Genomic DNA, 15,000 nt, shown 5'->3' with positions numbered 1-15,000 from the left:
GACAGGAAACACGACTGCGTATTTTTAAGCATTGCTATAGTCACTAACCTGTTTTTAAAACTAACAGTATAATTAATTTTAAAACACCTTTGATTCCCCAGTTAATTCTTATTTCTACTTTTTAAGCAAAATCATCACCTTGTTTAGGACATACAAAGATAAAGATAATTACTAAAAAGCCGCCACTTGCACCCTCTCCTCAAAAAGGGAGGCAAGGAAGGCACAGCTGTTTTCTTGTCTGCAAACAGCAGTGAGGAATTACGAGAGATTATTTCCTTTTCCTTTCTGAATTGAAACTCCTTTCATTTCAGTAATACCCTGAAGAAAGACTCCGTTTTACCTTAGGGTAAAATAACTAAGAACACCACGAGAAGTCATGTAAAGCTTTTCTCAGAAGGAAAGACAGTGTTCTCAGTATACATACAAATTGTAACCAATATAAATAACAGCAAGAAACTTTCCCTCCTTTACCCTCAAAAACAAGATTAAAAAAAAAAAACACGTCAGAGTTGGAGAGCAATTCTAACTCTCGATTACTTCTTGCCAACCCTGCTGATATTTTATCCAGTAAAGAAAGAAGGAAAAAGTGTCAAAACTTCGCCTTCCTAGAGCACGTCTGAGACATCACAGACTACAGTTTCACACCCAGTGTACCAGCTGTGGCATGCAATAAGAATGAAATACGTCTCCTCATATTCCTCTTCAAAATATTTTTATCTAGGCACCAAAATTAGTCTGGAGCAATTTAACAGGTATAAACAAAAAAAGCAAGCACCCAAAATCTTAATGTGGAGTATTTAGGAAGGCACAGGTAAATCAAAGTCTTGCAAATCACAGCAGTCACACCTCTCCTCCTTTACTTCACCTGATATCCAGTACTTGAACTCACTTATTTCAACACATCTAAATGGCTTTCATTTGCATTCCAAAGAAAATATTCATTAAGCTATTAATATTTCAGCAGGTGAAAGCCAGTTAGGACAAAAAGGTTCTTAAAAGAACAATGGAAACACACACAAATATCAGAGATCAAATTTTAAACCGTACCATTTTAGGGGAAACGTAAGGAAAAAAGGAATATGACTTTTCAGACGAATGCCTCAGCAAGGAAAGACAAAACGGAGTCAGATTCATTTCTGAGCCCCGCTGTGGTTACCTTTACACTTAATACATTGCAGAACATGATTCCGTTCTAAGATACATGGTTTTAAACCATCGTTTGAAATCATAGCAGTTCTCCAAAACAAATAAGTAAGCAGAGAAGAACAAATAATATCATGCCTGTATAAGTACCTGAATTTTTATTGCGCTTTCTTTCATTTTCTGGAACCTCTTCCTTACAATGAATCTTCTGACGACAGCCTGCACAAGGATAATTTTTTTCTGGGTTTGCAAGTAGGCCATTCTTTGGCGTTTTACAATCAAGTGGGATCGGTACCATCGCTGTAAGACAACAGCTGCTTTTTTATAGCTCGCATACTGTGATTTGGCTTTGTGCATTAAGTAACAGGCTTGTAATGTAACAGCTGCTCTTTTAAGTTGAATAAATTTTCTACGTTGCACAGCCATCTGAAGAAAAGACTGAATCTTCCTTGTGGCACGTATCTGTCTTGCTAGTTTTCTTGCTTTCATACCACGGTAGGCAGACTGAATAATTATTATCGCTTGCCTTTGAAGAGAATACTCTGCTTTCTGTAAACGAGCAGCGTGACACGCTCTATACCACCTCTGAATAGCAACTATTGAATTCTGAACGGATTTATAGTGGGCCCTAGCTCTCTGGCATCGAAACGCTGACTGGATCGTTATTGCTGCTGCTTTTTTCACAAGAAAACGCCTTCTTTCCACACACGTTCGTAAGAATGATTGGATGCATAGTGCAGCAGCATTGGTTTTATGCAACTGCCTTGCCTTTTTAGCACGAAAAGAAGACTGAAAGCAAATGATGGCCTTCCTTATTTTCGCATAGTTTTCCATATCAGTTTCTTTTGCTATTTTGGCTCTGAACCTTTGCTGTATAACTCTGGCGGCCCAGCACAACTGTTTATAATATTTGTGCTGTATGTACATCCGATAATTAGACTGTATTACAATTGCTGAAGCATGCATCATTTTCAACTTCTGTCGTACCTTCATGCCTCTGTAAGATGCCTGAATAAGAAGAGCAGATTTCTTAATCATCAGATATTCCTTTTGTTGATTCTTTGCTTTAACGTAGGAACGGTAGTAGTTCTGTATAACAATAGCCGCAGTTCTCATCTTTTGATAAGCGCTTCTATTTCTGTGCATTTTATAGGCTGATTGTATTGTACGAGCAGCTAACTGCATGTGCTCAATGCTCTTGCGCACTCTGATTCCTCTGTACACAGCCTGTAGACGAATAGTTGCTCTGCGAAGATACAGATACTCCTGAGCGTGCTGCCTAGACAGAATCAAAGCTCTGTATCTTCTCTGAAAGACAAGAGCAGCTGCTTTAAGAGAGAGAAATCTTTGATGTTCTCGAAAAGCTTTATAATTTTTCTGAACCACAGTAGCGGCACGGTGCATTTCTTGATGTTGTTTTTTCAAGCGCATGTCCCGAAAAGCCCTCTGAATACAAATTGCTGCTCTCTTAAATGAGGAGTAACGCTGTACTGCAATATTCCTTAGGTTATTCGCTCTGAATTTCCTCTGTATTAGCTGGGTTGCCCACTGAACTCGTCTGTAGTGGTGGTACTGCCTGTACATTCGGTAGTTTCTCTGTATTATAAGCGCTGCCTCATGCCTTTTCTTCAAGAAGCATCTTGTTTTCATTCCTCTATAGGCAGCCTGAAGAACTAAAACAGATTTGTATGTTTTTAAGTACATTTCTCTGACACGCTTCCCTTCCCTGTAAGCACGATAACGTTGCTGTATGATTACTGAAGCAAGTCTGAGAACTTGGTAAGAAATGTAAATTTTTCGCATTCTTAGCGTTGCTTGGATGACCGTAGCAGCTTGATGCATCTGCCTCATTTTTTGCCTTGCCAAAAAGCCTCTATAGGCTGACTGGATGATAACAGTAGCATTAAACAACGAGAGATATTGTTGACGTTGAATTTTTGCTAGTTTTGTTGCTCGGTATCTTCTCTGAATTACAACAGTGGCTGTTCTAAGAGCAATAAAACGTTTTCTTTGGAGAAAAGTTCTGAATCTTCTTTGAATAAGCTCAGCAGATTGATTCATAGTTCTTAAACGTCTTCTTGTTTTCATGCCACGAAACGCAGCCTGGAGACAAAGCGCAGCACTTCTCACAGTCATATAGTTGTGAACTTGCCTATTTCTCTCCTTACAAGCACGATACCATTGCTGAATCTGTCTGGTTGCCAGCAACAAGTTTCTGAAATCCCTCTGTTGTTTGTGCATTCGATAATAAGACTGTATCAGTGCTGCTGACTGATGCATCATTTTTAAGTCTTGTCGAACTTTCATGCCTCTAAGAGCAGCCTGAAGGACAATGGAAGACTTCTTGAGCTCCAAGTACTTCTTACGTTCTACTCTGCCTAAACAAAATGCTCTATACTGTCTTTGAATTATAATTGCTGCCATTCTAATTGCCTGGTATCTAATATTTATGCGATGCATCTTAAACATGGCTTGAATACGAATAGCTGCTTGATGCATAGAATGAATTTCTCGTCTGACTTTTACGCCTCTGTAAATTGCTTGCATTTTGACTGCAGCTGTTTTTAAAGATAAGTACTTTTGCCTTTGCCATTTAGCGTGACTAACTGCACGATAGCGCCTCTGAATTACTACTGCTGCAGATCTCAGTCTTACATAGTCCTTCTTTACCAGGTAGGATTTGAAGGCTGCTTGTATTGTCGTCGCAGCTTTGCTTAATTCCCTCAGTTGTTTCCTCACAGTCATTCCACGGTATGCAGACTGCAAGACTAGCACAGCCGCCTTTGTCTTCAGATAAAGTGCACGCTGGTTTTTTTTCATACGGTAAGCTCTAAAGTACCTCTGAATCACCAGAGTGGATCGCCTTAGTTTTTTAAATTTTAATTGATTGACATGCATTCTGTAGTAGGACTGAATAATTGTGGCAAGACTGTGCCTCTTTTGAATCTTTTTTCTCGCTGCTTTTCCCCTCCATATCGCCTGAAGACGTACTACACAGTTCCGCAGCTCAACGTACTCCTGCCGTTGTTTTTGGCTTATGACGCTGGCTCTGTAACGCCTTTGGATAGTGAGCGCAGCATGGTTCATAAGTCTGAACGTTTTCAGAGCCATGAATTTCCTGAAGGCAGATTGTATTGCAGTTGCAGCAGCACATTGTCTTCGAATTTGCTTTCGAACCTGGTAACCACGAAAAGCTGCTTGTAAAGTAAGCACAGCTGCTCTTGTTTTCAGGAAGGCCAGTCTTTGCCTGTTACTAGTCTTGCAAGTTCTGTACCATCTCTGAATCACAAGAGAAGCTTGAATCATTGCCTGATATTTTTTTCTTGTAGCATGAGCTCTAAAAGCCGTCTGAATTTTGACAGCAGCTCTGTGTTCCAGCTTGAGCTTTTTGCGTGCCTTATAACCCCTGTAGCCTGCCTGTATGCACACTGCTGCTTTTCTAGCTTGCAGGAACTCCTGCCTCTGACAGAGTTGCATGTGATATGCACGGTAGTGTTTCTGAATGACAACAGCAGCACTGTACATAATTAAATAACGTGCTCTGGTCCTCCTCATTCTGTACTGTGCCTGGAGAAATACTGCAGTCTCCCTCCACCTTTTTATTTGCTTCCTGACAAGATAGCCTCGAACTGCAGCTTGAATTCTTATGCAGGCTCCCTTCAATTTCCTATAATCTTCTTTAAGTTGAAGAGCACATCTACGAGACCGATACCTTTGCTGGACATAAAGCGTTGCTTCCCTTAAGGCACGGTAATACCTACGAGTTTGTCTCATCTTTACACAAGCTTGAATTTTCACTGTAGCATTTCTCAAGTCTTTAAATCTCTTTCGGATGACATAAGCACGGAAACTTGACTGAATTTTTATCACAGATCTCAATATGTGAACTTCTTTCCTGGCTTTCCTTCCTCTATAGGCAGACTGAAGGACAATGGCAGCCAGACGCATCCTCTGGAAAGATGAGGCAGCTTTTTTAGAAGTGACACATGCCCTATACCAAGCTTGAATTACAGAAGCAGCGTTTTTCATCTCTTTGTATTTTTTCACCTGTTGGTATTTTCTCACGTGCGATTGCAATAAAGTAACAGATTTTTTTAATACTAGAAATCTTAGTTTTGCTTGTCTCATTCTCCACAGTGATTGAACAACACAAGCTGCTTTTGTTTGCCTGTATAGCATACGTGCTTTCTTGCCTCTAAAAGCAGCCTGGAGAACTACTACCGCTGCACGCTTTTGCAAATAGTTCTCTCTCTCTTTTTTTCCTAATTTATAAGCTCTGTAATACTGCTGAATGGTCACTATTTGTGCCCTGTATTCCTGGTAAATACGTCTAGCTATCTGACACCTGTACCAAGCCTGAATCTTGACAACGCTTTGCTTAATACGTAGATACTGTTTCATATCTCTGTGCATCCTATACCAAGACTGAATGACAAGGGCAGCTCCCTCTCTTTTAGTCAGTTTTGAAGACTGCCATTTTCTGAAATACCTCTGGAGCACTAAAGCAGCTCTAATTCTCTCTTGAATTTTGTGTTTTCTCCATTTTCTGAAAGCAGACTGTATAGTAAGTACTGAAGACCTTAAGATTTCATATCTTTGCTGATGTTCCTTTGCCAGTTTAGTTGCACGCAGACGATTCTGAATTGTAACAGTAGCCCAAAGAATTCGTTTATATGCAGCAACGGATAACAACATCCTTATCCTTGCTTGTACAAAAATGACATAGTATCTTAGCTGTAAATAACTTTTCCTTGCAGAGTATCTCCTCCAATAAGCCTATAGGGAAAAAATAGAAAATTCAGCACATTCTTAGTGTATCAGTATAGTAAATTAGCTTGACTTAAGTCTAAATTTGATAACTCTTGACCTCAGATGTTTTAAAGTTTCTGTATTCCTACTTAACCCACATAGTACTGGAGCAAGCTGCCCAGTGGAGTTTCTCTCTATGGAGACATTCAAAATCCACCTGGATGCTTTTCTGTGCAACCTGCTCCAGAGAACATGTCTTAGCATGGCAGTTGGACTGGAGGATCAGGAATCTCCAGAGGTCACTTCCTATCCCCGTGATTCTTCAATGCCCAGATATGTATATTAAAAACAAGCAATTTTAAACAGCTAATTACTTCCATCTTCGCTATTTTAAGCGCTTTATATTCTGAGAGAAAAAAAAAATTAAAAAAATTGCCCTGTCAACGAAAGATTACGTGTTAAAATATGTAATGCATCAGTGACTCTTTAACATCCATTCCAAAGAATCTTAAGAATGCTTTGGGTAACAGTGGGGAACATATACTCAGAATTAACTATCCAATCACTAGCTATGAACTGGTAACTAATTTCCACTATTCTGAAAGTGCCAACTGCAAGTGTCATAACATTAGGAGACAAACCATCTCTAGCTTCAACAGCTGCAGAAAAGCAAAGCAGAATTATCTGATAGGTCCTGTCTGGTTTAAGGCCCAGTGTGGGCTTATTTGTGATATACCGGTACAAAATATTTACTAAGAAGGAACAATGAGAGATTTAAAGCCATATTACCATTTTGCTCTGAAAAGATATCTGTTGCTGTAAGCAGAACAAATGACGCTGAGCAATACTGTTTCTTCCAGGTTTCAGAGGGTTTCCTTGCTGCTGCGTAATCTCACTTTAAAACAAATTACCTGAATTACTGTGGCAGATTTACTTCTGGCTTCCTCCCATTTTGTCTTTTTTAGATTTAAAAAAATCGTCCTAGCTAAGTGTCTTCTCCAGTGCTTCTGGATGATGACTGCTGCGTTGTGTTTCTTCACGAGGCGTCGGTGAGACAAGAAGTTTATTGCGTATTTTTGAATTATCCGAGCAGCTCTGTCTCTTTCCTACAAAGAGTGAATTTGCACTGAACAGTCAGGACTGAGAATTCTGTTCATATTTTTGATGCGTTAAAAAACTATCTTATAAAAATTAGGCTTGTCGATTCCACTGCTTTTCTTTATCCTATTTCAAAAAATTTTCTGAGACAGAATGCTTACTTCAGCACCAAGTTTTTTGTACACATCTTTCTGCCTTGACAGTACATCACATCTGTTACAGTTTTTTAGTGCTCCTCAAGTACTCTGTTTTTAAGCCTTGATTTTAGTTCTCATTCACAAGAGTTCAAGATATTCATAATAATGGTATCCAGCTATACTGAAATAACATAAAATTACAAAACTGGCCTCACCAGATCATGTCCATCTAGCCAGAGTTTTGTCTGCATAGACCGAGCAGTGTTTTTACAGTACCCCAGTGACAGTAGTAACAGACTTGTATACATCAGGGCAACAAGAAAAGGAAGTTGTCAATGTAATACCTAAGTAAAAAGCCCATGCAGTCAGAATCCTAACTAGTAGCCTATCCGTACTGCACTACAACAGAGCAGAGTTGCTCATACTGCAAGATTAAATTTAAAATAACATCTGCAGTGCCTGTGGGTTTTGTTTTTGACACCACCCGCCCACAATCAGCTTTGCTATAAAGTATTTTAAAAGTTATTTATAAAGGAAACACTTCTATCTTAGCATCGAGATTGATTCTTTTAATAAGGTAAAGAAGCTGGAGATGAAAAATTCCCCACCGTATGCCACAGATTCTTAAATTTGGACACTGCTCGATTTTCTAATATCAATCTCAGATACATGTAAGGTGTTTATCAACCTTAATGGTATCAATAGTTTCACGATCATCACAAGTTCCAGCATAACTACTAGGGAAGCAAGAAAAAAGTAATAAACAGCTTGACTCAGAACACTGTGGGGAAGTCTAGCAGTTTAGCATCTACAGAAATAGTAAAACCATGTGGAAGTTTAATTTTACAAGCCATAAAGCGTAATTAAACAAAATAACAATGAATAGGAATTTAAAAGGAACAGCTCTTTTCAGTTCAAGGAAGCAGTGCAGCAACTTCACACCTGACTTTGGAAAAGGATTTAAGGGGAACTGCATTTCAGTTAGAACACAAAATAATTCCCAAAGGACATTAATTTTTAAGGAGCATCCACTTTGCAAAACATGTAACTACTTTAAAATGGTTTTCAACTAATCTTTAGTAGATTATGCTACCAAGAAGTCCAAATAATTTGATAATAATATTGCTTGTATGAATTTTAATGCCAATATTATTCCAATAAACCTGTGTACTCTATTAACAGTGAATTTATATTCTTTACTTAGTACTTCTCAAAGTACGAGTTCCACGCATTGCACAGATAGAGTACCTGAAAAAGTTTCAGTTCCCTTTTCAGCCTGAATTTCCTCCAAGCAGATTGAATTAAACGAGCGGCTCGAGTTTCCTGCCGTAGATCTAGAAGCCGTGAGCACAGAAACGACAGGTAGGTAATAACAACCTATATAAACACAGAACATAGCCGAGTTAAGGACTGAGTAAAGAGAGCTGGGCACATTTACATCACCTCTAACTAAAGACAGCTATCCCACCTTCTCATCAGGAATTGTATTTGACATGTCTGAGTGATGAATCATTGCTGGTATTCCACCTAGGTCAGAAACTGCATTATTGATCAGCTGGAAGTTCTTCTTTTCATTTTCCAGCAGTTCCTTGTACAAGACTGAAGCAGTTACAGCTTTGCAAAGAGAAAAAATTTGTCAGATTAGATCGAGCATAAGAGTAATGGATTTAACAAGTGCTTCTGAACATTAAGTAACTTACTTTGGTCAAATGGTCCTTCCATAACATTTAGAGAAGTATCAGACTCTGAAGAGGATGAGGAGGAACAATTCAGTCCCACCTTATGAGTTCTTGAGCACTCTACTGTTTGAGTTGTACGCTGGCACACAGCTTCCAAAGGCACATAACACGGGTGGTAATGATGAATTAAATGACACAGCACTCTTCCATCTGAGAAACAGACTGTGAAATTTTCCACCTGTTTAATAAAATACAGTAAGATACAGTTTCCTTGGTTTTTCAATACCATTTCATTGATAGAAAATCCTACACCCAGTTTATATCTTGTACTTTTGAAAGTAATCAATCACAGAATGGCCTGGATTAGAAGGACCACAAAGATCATCTAGTTCCAACTCCCTGCTGTGGGTGGGGCTGCCAACCAGTACATCTGGCCCTAGACGAGACATGAATTCTGATCGCTTATTTTGAACAGAAACTATTTCTTCCTTTGAACATTCACTACGCATTGTCATATAGCTGTAAGAAACCTGCAACAAGTGTGAATTACTGTACAGTGAAACTTCAAGGGAAACGCTTCAAAAACAAAGCACTGTTTCTACAGGAGGATCTCTGGAAACTTCTACAGATGGCTCTCATGTAGGTCTTCAGAGCAGAAATCAGGAATGAACTTGCATGAGCTTCAAAGACTGTAATTTGCCCTTCAGAGAGCTTATCAGGTGTGACAGGATTCGGAGTGAAGTCAAGTGTCTTAACAGGGCTTCTCAGAGAGTTGTTCTCAGAGAGAACAACTGGTAACATAATCCTTCTAAACAGACATCTCTGAAGAGAGGAATCCTTTTTGGCCTAAACGTTAGTTTAATTCTCACAGTTACTGTGAACAGTAAAAAATTTATGCACAAATACATTTAGGATGAATACTCATTAAAAAAAAAAAAACAGAAGATAATAACAAAAAAACCCACTGCAACTAAAATGTTATATTCCTAAAAGGCATTTTTATGCATGAGACTAGTGAGAAGGCAATATGCTTTCGCTCACATTTTTTAAAAAGGAGAGCTGCAGGTCAATCCACAGACAGATGGTTATTCCCAATAAGACTATGTAAAGTTGAGAAGGATATTTAAAACTAATTAGTATTGCCTGTAACGACGTTATTCCATAGCTTAAAGAATTCTGCTCTCCAAAGAATAAGCATTTTACCTTGATACTGTAAAATCCACAAACAGCATTAACCCATGCCATCAGCAGCTTCACATTTTCACTGTGACTTTGAGGTGAGGGGCTACTGCTGTTATCTTCTTGTATTCTGCAACAACTTGAAAAAAGCTTGAGAGCACCCAGCTGCATTTTTATCTTATGTGCATTCTTTAAAAATTTGATTTCTTCTTTTAGCTGTTCCACGTTAAGAAGAATATCCACCTATTATGGAAGACAAAAAAAAAGAATTTATTTACGTAATCATTAAAACAGCTGAATGGATGCAGAAGCTGTAGGTATTGCCTTTTAAAGAAAGAGAAACTACTCTACTACCTGCCACACTAAGTCAGTAGTGATTAATGTGGACTTGCCAACATAGGTGGCAACATCCTCCACCAAGTAAAGAACTTAAGAAGCAGAGAACTTAAACCCACGCTCAGCCTTTTCATGGCAAAAGGTTACAGAGCAGTTTAGCAGAAGTGGGTGCTGGAGTCGGGCAATGGAGCAAGCAGAAGACAGTAGTGAAGAATGTTTACAACTTCATTAAATATCATTAAATACTCTATACTGCCTGTCAGACTAACCTCAGAAGCTAATTGAAAATTCGATTCTCCTCTCACTTTCCAGTTAATAAGATCTTACCAGCTTTTGGAAACCAAAGTTATTTTAGTCTACTTATCAATTCCGACAGCCTAACACCATATGCTCAGAAGTATCTGTGTGGTTTTTTTCCTCCAAAAACTTTTATGACTGTATACAAGAAAAAAAATGTGCATAAAAATGTTAAAATATACCGTTAGGGCTATTAGATAGCATTTCTATGACACTTAGAATTTGCAGTGTAAATAGTTCTATGGTCTGCCTACACAGACAACAAATAGTTGCTAAAGGACTGATATCTTCATTACCTTTCACCTCAAATTAGTGGAAAAAAAAACCCAACAAACACAAAGAAGTAATACCTGGAAAGCAAAGACAATTTTCCACAGCAGAGCTAATGTTCGTTCCCTGTGTCTGTCCACAATATCCCTACAGTCAATTGAAGCACCTATTAAATAAAAGAAAGAAATAAAACATGCACTACTCCTGCAATGGGCTTAGAATAACTGATTTCTAGGCCTTACCACTGTCATCTTTCAAGTGAATTCCTCGCTGTTTAAGAACACTGAGAACAATATCAACATTATGCATCTTCTGTAGACGACTAATTGCTGGAACTCTCAGCTGTTTTGAAAGATTCCAGTCTCTGGTTAGAAGTTCCATTGCTCTCCTAACAAAGGGAATTTCACAGTTTAATACCTTAACTTAGCTCAAATAAAGTATTTTATAAGGAAAATGAACGGTTCAAAATAATACGGTATCAACATACACAAGACGAATGCCACACTGTAGGTCCACAGCCAGATTTGTTACAGCAAAATCAAATTCATCAAGTGGAGTTTGAATATGGCTGACGGGTAGTCCCAGGAAACCAAGATGGCGGGAAAGATCACCTTCACCGCTCAGGAAGTCACGAGAAATAGCCAGCAGAATGTCTTTACTTGTCTTAAAATAAACAAACACAGATGTACATTAGATACAAATATTTAAAAAGATAAATGTCTTGCACAGCTTGTCTGCGCAGTACAAAAGTACAGGAAATTAAACGTAGCAAAGACATTTATTAGAGTCTGTATGACAGATGTTGCATATTCCCTTATCACAGCAAAATAACAGAAGAAAAATCAGGAAACCCACAAACTGGTTTAAGACCAGCTGCAGTGCAATATGCTAGGGCAATACTTAAGAGCAGTGCAGCAGCTTAGCTTTAGAAAGGGAAGCAAGGTAATGCAACATAACAAGAGTCCTTCCTAAAGAAGCGACACAAAACGTTCATAGGAAATCTTTTTCAGAACCATGAAGTCATGCACTGAGAATAAAAGCACAGGTAAAAGCACAAGCACGAAGAGCCAAGACTCATTATAGAAAAATACATGATATTAAAAAAACCAAACAAACATACATTCGGTCACAGAATGTTCATATGTAGAACAATGCTTGACTCAGACATCAAATCATATCTCTTTTACCTTGAATTCTGCGTCCTTACAAAAGAGGCAAGGGTCATGGCCAATCAATCTGGACTGTTTAGCACGATCCAGAAAGCAAACTAACAACAGCAATTTTTTCAGTGTAAATTTCGACAAGGCTTCTTCATGGCCTAAAATGACAGAACTAATTAAGTGGCAGTTCAAAAATTAATTGCTAAGATGGCCTATTTTTGGAAATACTAGTTACCTTCTCGGTAAAGGTGAGGCACAGTGGGATGTCTATATTCAGCTGCAATGTCAGGGTTCCAAAGCAAGCGATTAAGAATAAATACTGCCAAACCCATAAAATCACTATTGCTCTCCAAAGTTATCAGTTCCCCATAAACAGTCTAATATGAAGGAAAGAAGAAAAAAAACAAAACCATTAAAAATGGCCTTAAATGCTATATGCTCATGTGAATGTCATACACTATGGAAATAGTACTGGTATTCTGTAACAGCAAGTGGTAGCTAGTCTTTAAAAATCATTTTTTAAAACAGTGACTAAAAGATTAAACAAAAGGAAATTTCAGAACATTCTGTCTTATATAAAAACATGTTTGAGAATTTGCACTTAGAGGCATCTTCCTATAGGTCACTGAGGAGTGAAACTAACTGCAACCTGCTCTTCTGTAATTAGTTCAACTTTCCTTGATTAAATATTTTCCTTTTTAATAAACAACTTTTAATGCAAGTTGGTTATAGTAAAGCAAAAGGAAAGAAAATGTGCTATAACTTAATCAAATCCACTTAGACTAATAAAACAGAAAATAAAAGAGAAACCTGAAACACTCTCTTCTAGAAAGCTTGCTAGATTTTCTAAATATTTTGATTACAGATCGTAAGTTCTGCACTTACCTCCAGCCCTATACGCAGCCACAAGGGATTGTAAGATAAAAGCCAGTTAAGGACTTTCTGCCTCTCTCCTGCGAAAGAGCATTTTGTGATATTACATTCAGTAAATACTTCATATTATAGAAAAACGTACTAACAATTGCTTTTAGTTTAAACCAACTAAGATTATGAGCAATCATTTCCCTACTCACAAAACAGGAGAGTGTGAAAATTTATAGTATTCTTACCTACATCTTTCCAAAGATGCCTGTCTCGACGAACTAGCAAACGTCGAGTTTCAATCTCAACCTCCAGCTTCTTAATAGCTTTAACCATTGTGTCAGATGTAAACAGACGACAAGCATCCCGACGTAACTTGTTCAGTCTACGACGAGCAGTATATGCTTTTAGAGATGCTTCCTCTTTTGTTGGTGCTTTAGGAACACTGGTTTTATGATGGTTCTCTTCTCCCAAGATAAGAGCAGCTGCATTTACTGTTTAAAACGCAGGTAAATATAAGAACTGTGAAATAACAAGATCTACTCTTTGTATAAGAGCTAATGTAATGCAAAGTAAAATGACAAGTGTTAAGATATTCATTAATATGAACAAAAAATTTGAGAACTTTAAAAGTGAAAATCCTGCACTTACCTTGTGAGGTGTTTGTTTTTACACTGAAGTCATCAGGGGTGAGCACAAAATTTAACCACCAAGTGAAACCTCGTTGTTGCTTCTCCTTCCAACGTTCATCGTAAAACATGTTTTGAGCAGCAAAAGGCATTGGGTGCCTAGGAATGACTTAAAAGAAATAAATAAAATCAAAACGTCAGTCTCTCCTTCGATCATTATTTAAAGAATAGCAGTTCTTGAAATGTATGCCAAGCAAGTTATGGAAAAGATTAATGTCTGATACTCCATCTAGCACTACAGCAGAAAAAAACTAGGTTTTCAGAATCTCCAGTGACTTGTGAATCAGCCACCAGTAGATCAATTTCAGTCACAAAACATGGATAAAGTCAGAGCACTGTGACAAAGACATGATTTCTGGAACATAGGTCATTTTTGGCACATATCTCAGGACAAAATCCAGTTGAGTTATATTACCTTCAGGAACAACCATTTCATACACACGTTTTTTTTCTGACCAGATCAACTTACTAGTACCAGATTTGCTAAATCAATACAGGGAACACACCTATAAAGTACCTTTTGCATTTACTTCTTGTATTCAAAACAGGAGGAAAGGACCATGTGTTACAACAGATTTCCTATGAGATGCATTGTAAAAGGTACAAAATTTTCTACTAGTTAGTTAATTCTGTGTACAATCTTCTATTTCATCCCAACTCTACCCAGTTGGTCTCAACTACAAGCAGCAGCAATTGAGCAATTAGTTCAATGGAAATGGATTTACTGAATATCAGAATTCTGTTTACCTGTTTTCAGCGGTTTCACAAATGTCAGGTGAGACTGAGCCAATCCAGCAATGGGCTTGTTAATTCTATTGGTAGTTTTTGATGCTTTCTGAAGGGAAGAACCTAAAAAGAGCACACAAATATCAATAAAAAATGTCAGTGAAACTTAACCATATTAGGATTCGTAATTCTTGTAACAGCACAGAACTGGAGTAATTTCCCCCCAACCCCTATAAGATAGCAGTAATCTCTCGATGATGAAGAAAGTTAAGCAGAGTTCTAGTCTACAATCAATAAGGGAAGAACTGTTAAGAGCATGGAAGGGTGATTTTATTTCAGTTCTTCAGAACATCAAAGAAATGTACTGTTAAAATTGATCCTAACGGATCCTGATGGAGCTTTGACAGATGAAGTGACCTAGGGTTAAGAGACCTAGATTTTCTGAACGTATGAAAACAAACACTTTCAGAGCTAACTCTTTGTCATGGTGACATCAAATGAAGGATTAAAAAAAGTATCACGCTGCAAATGGACTTTGGTTCCTGGCTTACACCCAATGACAAGGTGTTATCTTGGAAGAAAAAAAGAGGCTAGTTTACAGACTGTGTCAATATGTTTAGCTGAAGTGGTTTTTTTTGTGCTTATTCCAACCTCTCCTATTATTCTGATAAGTTTT

General features: G+C 37.9%; 1 protein-coding gene across 1 annotated transcript in view; it reads right to left on the bottom strand.

Annotated features, from left to right (window-relative positions):
• The window catches only part of ASPM (assembly factor for spindle microtubules), a 30,347-nt gene that overhangs the window by 8,333 nt on the left and 7,014 nt on the right, over positions 1-15,000 (bottom strand). The window contains exons 4-18 of the mRNA XM_048945832.1: positions 14,346-14,447; positions 13,561-13,707; positions 13,158-13,403; positions 12,934-13,001; positions 12,284-12,425; positions 12,076-12,206; positions 11,376-11,551; positions 11,131-11,276; positions 10,969-11,054; positions 10,010-10,228; positions 8,828-9,044; positions 8,596-8,741; positions 8,376-8,504; positions 6,804-6,998; positions 1,294-5,919 (exon numbers count right to left, since the gene is read on the bottom strand). Coding sequence (XP_048801789.1) covers positions 1,294-5,919; positions 6,804-6,998; positions 8,376-8,504; positions 8,596-8,741; positions 8,828-9,044; positions 10,010-10,228; positions 10,969-11,054; positions 11,131-11,276; positions 11,376-11,551; positions 12,076-12,206; positions 12,284-12,425; positions 12,934-13,001; positions 13,158-13,403; positions 13,561-13,707; positions 14,346-14,447 — 6,776 coding nt within the window. The remainder of the gene's footprint in view (positions 1-1,293; positions 5,920-6,803; positions 6,999-8,375; positions 8,505-8,595; positions 8,742-8,827; positions 9,045-10,009; positions 10,229-10,968; positions 11,055-11,130; positions 11,277-11,375; positions 11,552-12,075; positions 12,207-12,283; positions 12,426-12,933; positions 13,002-13,157; positions 13,404-13,560; positions 13,708-14,345; positions 14,448-15,000) is intronic.

This window comes from Lagopus muta, chromosome 5 (assembly GCF_023343835.1).
Source record: "Lagopus muta isolate bLagMut1 chromosome 5, bLagMut1 primary, whole genome shotgun sequence".
In the NCBI taxonomy this organism is placed as follows: Eukaryota; Metazoa; Chordata; class Aves; order Galliformes; family Phasianidae; genus Lagopus; species Lagopus muta.
This window is presented reverse-complemented; position numbering and strand designations above follow the sequence as displayed.